Genomic DNA, 6,523 nt, shown 5'->3' with positions numbered 1-6,523 from the left:
AACAATTTTTATTTGAAAAATAAACTCCAAGAATTTAAAGTCTATCGATTACTATAATAACCTCAATTTATTACATAATAATAATTGTGTTCACAGTAATTTTTTTGAGGTATCTAATAATTTTTTTACATACATGATATTAAACGAAAATCATTAGGCTCCTAAAAACTTATAGATTGTATCTTAAATAAGTACAAGTCTTAACATTGAAGGATTTTATAATACTGTTTTGATCACTTCATTGTTAATCAAAAGTCTTAGGTTTCGAGCAATAAAAATGAAAGAACTTTTGTGGAGAGCACTTTACCCCTTCTGGCGATGGTAATATCGACTTGTTTGTTTTGATACAGAAAACAAAAACTCATTTATCGAACACTGTATAAACAAATCGCCACTATTACCATTAAAACATTCAATAAATCGAAAAGATACCTAGATTAGCATGATCTCTACGCAAAAATGAGAGATACAAGTCAAAAAATGGTTCAATTAGCCACTATTATTCTACTAAAAATGGAACCTCAAAATAAGTATTGATTGTACCTTACAAAATTAGGGTATGATTACAATATTGAACCTCAAAACATTTTATTTATGTTTGAATGAGAGGGAACATTAATAAGCATGCTGATCAATTTTTTTAATATAAATAACATAAACATTAAGATTTTTTTTTTTTTTTGCATAAAGATAACTTCATCCATAAATAAAATATATCACAAAAATACAACAAAATCAATACAAATCTTGATTTACAAATAGAAAAAAAAATATGTAATTACATCAAGAAAAAAATCTCTCTGTATGTGTGCCTATTTCAAGCTATGTTACTGTCATTCTCTAAAAATGTTGTCGCACCTGTATCAGATCATAAAAAAGTATACTACTTCTGAACGATCCAACACACCTCTGGCGACAACATTTTAAAAAAGTTCGAGCAACATAGATTTCAAGGAAAATAATCAATCCAAAATCCAAAAAAAAAAAAAAGAATAATCCAAGAAATTAAACATTTGAACTTCCATCAATCTTATGATAATATGAATTATCAATAGAACTTTGAGGGATTTCTTCATCAATAATAATAAACTTCTCTTCATCTTCATATTGAAATTCAATAGTTGAAGTTAACTCTTTTGCTCTTTTAGCTTGATCTTCCCAATTTGTTCTTGATAAAATCACCAACAACATTGTCACTGCACATGAAGCTTGTGCAGCTAACAATCCAATCCATAGCCCCGTAAAATCGTAGCCTCGAAAAAACCCTAGATACACAGCTACTGGCATTCCAACTAGGTAAAAACATCCTAAGTTGATGTTGGCACCCAATTTTGGCCTAGCCGTACCTCTTAGTATCCCACAACCGGTCGTCTGTGGGCAATTCCCTAGCTCACAGAGTCCGATTATGGGCAAAATGAGGGATGTCAGGGCAATGATTTCTCTATCCTGAGTAAACATACTCGCCCAGACATCCCTCACTAACACCGCGAATGCTAGAGCCATTAGCCCTAAAACAAAACTACACGATAGCCCCACGAGCGCTGTCAATCTAGCCACGTTAGGCCTATTAGCCCCGAGCTCATTTCCAACACGCGTTGACAATCCAAAACTCAACGAAGATGGAAAAATGTATATCAACGACGTTGTTTGGATCAAAATCCCCATCGATGCAACGGTAGCTTTAGGGTTAACCAACAATCCACATAACAAAATCATAATCTCATACCACCACCATTCCAAACAAACACTAACACAACTTGGAATTGCCAAATCCAACAATGATTTCCATCCTTTAAAACAATCGAATGAAATTGAACTCCAAGTATTGATATACACCTTTGATACAACAATGTAGGCTATTAATGATCCAACAAGATTGAAATTAGTCCAAACCCCACTCAATGCAACCCCTTTAATCCCAAGATTAAGTACTATAACAAGCAAATAATTAATAGGAATATGAACAAGACTAGCAAGTGCAGCACAATATGTTAATGGCATGATTATCGATTGAGAACGTAGATAAATTCTCAACGGATGAAGAAACGAAAGTGTAATTAGGTCAGGTAATGAATAGAAGATGTACTTTTGTGCTTCGATTGCTATATCACGATCTTGTCCACAAAATACCAATATTTTTTCCATGTTACACCATAATGATGAGATCGGAATCGCGATCAATAGAAGGAGTAGAATTGTCCTTTGCAGACTAATCCCAAGTATCTTATATCTCTTAGCACCAAATGCTTGTACACATATTGGTTCCATACCCATTGATAAACCCGAAAGGATCGAATAACCAGTAATATTAGCAAAACCTATAGCCAATGAACCACCGGCTAATGACATCTCACCCAATCTTCCTAAGAAGAGCATCGAGATCATCGATCGAGAATAAAGGAGTAATCCGCTAAATATCATAGGAAATGCTATATTACCTATTGATTTTGCTTCACAATAAACTAAAAACAGGGGATTTTCCTCTGTTTTTTTGCTCTGTTTTCCTTCGCAAACTAATCGATTTTTCAACATTTTTTTTTTTTGGATTATTTGTAATTGAAATTGGTTAAAGGAATAAAAATTAAATTAAATTTTGGTTTTGAGCTGAAAATTTTTTGAAAAAAAATAAGATTTTTGTAACAGAAAAGTTGTGGGCAGAGAAGATAGAGAGAGGGTTTTAGGAGTAACGGTTTGGTATGGGTTTTATAAGGGCGGGGAATATTGAAAAAATTATTTTTTTAATATTTTTTGTCATATAGTGAATTATTTTATTTTATTTTATTTTTTTAAGGTGGGGTAGTAAGAAAAAGAAGTTTTAATAATGATCTGGGGCGGAGTTATCTTTGTTTGAGAGGAGTCAATTGATATTTTTTCGTTAGAAAATTATTCAGATATCGTGTGATTATATTTTTATATTTTGAATTTTGTTTTGTTATGGGATGAATAAGATTTGTACGTATTTAATTAGAGGTTTTAATGCTCAAACTATGAAAATAAAATTAAAAGTTCTTTGGTAAAGAATGTTTTTTCTTTCTCTTTTACGAAGCATTGTAATTTGTATTAACATGAATTTGAATTAGTCGGGGTTCGAAAGTTGCAAGTAGCTTTTGGATTCTTTTTTCTTTTTTGATTTTTTTTTATTCGTTATATATAAGTCGGCCTTGAAGAAACATAAGGTGATGGGATAGATAGAATTTTTTCATCGCTTCATTTTGTAATTGTGCTCTATTAAATACATACACATTTTAAATCTAAACCAAGTTATTTAATATTATCAATGTTATATATTAGTATTCATAAAATCAAATTTCGACTTTATCTCTAATAGTTTTGGAATGAAAATATAAATTAATTGAAATTTAAATAATAATAATACAATTTCTAAGTTTTGGTGCTTTCCCTATAAAATGTCGTTTTCATAACCGACCTTCTATAGGTCACTATTTGGCCAATTAATATGACTCGCATAAAGAGCAAAACTTTGGAAATGAGAAAGGTGAAAATAATATCGTTCGATTAATTTAGATTTACGTTGATAAATTTTATTTTAAAAAACAAAATACTTTTTAATCAAAAGTGATACAATATTCAGGATTTAGATCGAGACATATAATTAACATTATACATTGTTCGAAAGGGGTTAAAAATTTATGACATCACATATGTTTGAGTTTTTCAATAACTATACTAAAAGTTGAAAGTTGAAACTTAAAAACATTTATTTTTGACTTAAGTTCCTTACATGACATGTTCTTCTCTCTAGTGGGATGAAGCGCGTTTTATTCTAACATAATTGTATCTTTTAATATTCTATCGAGATTTGATGAAATAATCTCTATGTTAGCTAGTTGCATGCTTGCATCCGATCGGAGGTATGGATGACAAGGCCATCTTCACAATCTTCTTCCTTCGTTTAATAGAACCACAAACAAATATAACAATTTTATTTTAAATTTCGATAGAATTTAATAATTTCAATATAAAGTACATAAATTTATGTCTAAATTAATAAAATTTTAACATGAACTAAACGTAAAACCTACATTTCCAAAAATTAAAATAAATTTAATGATAACATTGACGAAGTCAAATCAGATCATATTAAAGTTTTAGATCTATTTATAACTTAGACCTCAAAAAAAGTGTGAATTCAACTAGAGAAGAATCTTAATGTTTTAGCCCTTGAGATTCTAGTGGATTTTAATTGACTTTTTAATCTCTTAGTGGATGTTAATTAATTAATTAATTTTATAATCTCGAGGGATAAGTAATGTTTAGACTTTATATTTCTAACTAAATAAATTATGTATTATGGAAGCATGGATAATGTTTTTTTGAGGTAAAAAGCCAAATTAAAGTGGATTTACTTAAATTAAAAAATGTTGGGCGGTTAATTAGTGACTAATTAAGTGAAAATTCTCTAATGGATTTTGACTGTGAAAAGACATTTCAATTTCAAGCCTGATTCATCCCAAATTCTTATCTATACATACTTGAGAGTTAAAACATTTTTTAATGTTTTAAAATATTTTAAATTGTCAATTTTCATAATTTATAATATTTTATAGATAATTTTTAAATATATAAATATATTTTACAATTTAAATTTTTTATTTTTTTTTAAAAAAAAATATTTATGTTCATATTTATTATAGTAATTAAAAAATTTTGAATCTCGAAATCTGATTTATTCTCCAAGTTAATGTGTGAATATTGCCACCTACTACCTAACATATCATTTTATGTCATTTTTTAATTATAAAAGTGGATAGGCACTAGTTGCCTTTTGCTTCAAAATTTGAAACATGATATTTTGATAAAATTAAAACATCTTGCTTAATTACGATTTTTTAGATATAATTTTTCTCTGAGTTTAAGTTAGTGTTAAATATATCATTTATTTGATGAATTTAGTAAAGAAGTATATTAAAAATTGTATTGTTACTATTTCTATAGTTTTTTTTTGTATAATAATGTCTTTTATCTTAATATAAGTAGTGTAAAAGTAAATATTATAGTTTGATTTCTAAGAACAACATGCGACATTTAAAAATGTTAAATAGTCAAAATCGAAATGGTGATTGAATACAATATTTGCTTTATAAATTTAATAAAGAAAAAAAATCGTACCTTTACTATAGTTATTGATTTTAGCCTATTAAATATTCGATTTTTAATAAGTAATGTAATAGATAGTTAAGATCGTGATTTCATTTTACAATAACAGCACACTACGTGTGAGCTGTGATAGATATCGAAAGGGAGAGGGGTTATATCTTTAAAGAGTAATGTCTATATCTGACTTATAGCAATATTGAATTTATTAGAGATGGTTCGAGTCGAAGTCATTTTGAACATGAAATTTGTTGACAATGACTTCGCTCTTATGTTGATTGTACCGACTATTAATTTTTCTTCTTTATTCTTTTACTATGCATTTTAAAAGTAAGTTTATCGTATGAGAAAAGAATGAAGAAGATTTTTTCTATATATATAATAGATATATCCCTAAAGAAATTATTAACCAAACTTCAAATAAAATAAAAATGTTATCTTAATTCTTAATTAATGAACTAAATGTTTGTTTTTAGCTCTACTTTTTTAGGCAATAAGTCTCTAATCCATCACTAACCCATATTATATAATAGCCAATTTTGTCTAAATAAGTAATCCTTTGACTATTTCACTATAAAATATTTATCACTTTTTGCTTTTGTAAAGCTAAACCAAGTGAACCTTTTTTTAAAAAATCCCAACTTATAGGATCTCCATCTTTTCTTTCTAATCAACTAATAATAATCTAATCTAATCTAATCTCAAAAATAAATTAATATACTTTAATTTAGAAATAATGAACTTTGGTTTCTTAATTATTGATAAATTTTAATTTTCATCTTCGTAATATATGATTAATTCCATATAACCTTCATTAATTTCAATGTGCAATTTTTATTCCAATGCGATTTCACAAATTTATACTCTCTCTGTCCCAATTTATATGACACATTTATAAACTACGTAAAAAGTACTATGAATCACAATAATTGATAATTCCAAATGTTTATAAGATCTATGAAAAATTTACTGTCAAAGATAGATTTGTTTGACTTTTGAAATCCGAAAAATGACATATAAAATTGGACAGATATATTATAAAGGGAAAATTGTATATAATAGCAAACTAATAACCTAAAATAAATGGAATAGCTAGGGTTTGATTTAATTATGCTCCATAGCAAACGTTAGCTAAAATTTGCCAGTGTCTCCCTCCCAGAAATCTCGCTCGCCACTCTCCTTTCTCGCTCGCCTCTCTCGCTTTATACACAGAAGTGTATAATTCTGTTTTTGTTTTGTATAAAGCGAGAGAAAATTGTATATACACATGCAAAAATATATATCTTCGTGTTATACACTTAATTATACAATTTACAAACATTTTACTTCAAATATTGCAGAGAAAAAGGTCAACGAATTATACAATTGTGAATTATACAATTGCAGTGAAATACAATTTTCTCTAATT

At 28.0% G+C, this 6,523-nt stretch overlaps 1 protein-coding gene across 1 annotated transcript; it reads right to left on the bottom strand.

Annotated features, from left to right (window-relative positions):
- Positions 1 to 1,005: 1,005 nt before the first annotated feature.
- Positions 1,006 to 2,631, bottom strand: LOC107028046 (protein DETOXIFICATION 49-like). The gene has a single exon (XM_015229101.1). The coding sequence runs from the start codon at positions 2,530 to 2,532 to the stop codon at positions 1,006 to 1,008; it is 1,527 nt and encodes a 508-aa protein (XP_015084587.1). The 5' UTR covers positions 2,533 to 2,631.
- Between the last annotated feature and the right edge of the window lie 3,892 nt (positions 2,632 to 6,523).

This window comes from Solanum pennellii, chromosome 8 (assembly GCF_001406875.1).
Source record: "Solanum pennellii chromosome 8, SPENNV200".
In the NCBI taxonomy this organism is placed as follows: domain Eukaryota; kingdom Viridiplantae; phylum Streptophyta; class Magnoliopsida; order Solanales; family Solanaceae; genus Solanum; species Solanum pennellii.
This window is presented reverse-complemented; position numbering and strand designations above follow the sequence as displayed.

Coding starts and splice junctions, on each gene's coding strand:
- LOC107028046 (XM_015229101.1), bottom strand. CDS start 2,532: ATGTTGAAAAATCGATTAGTTTGCGAAGGAAAACAGAGCAAAAAAACA.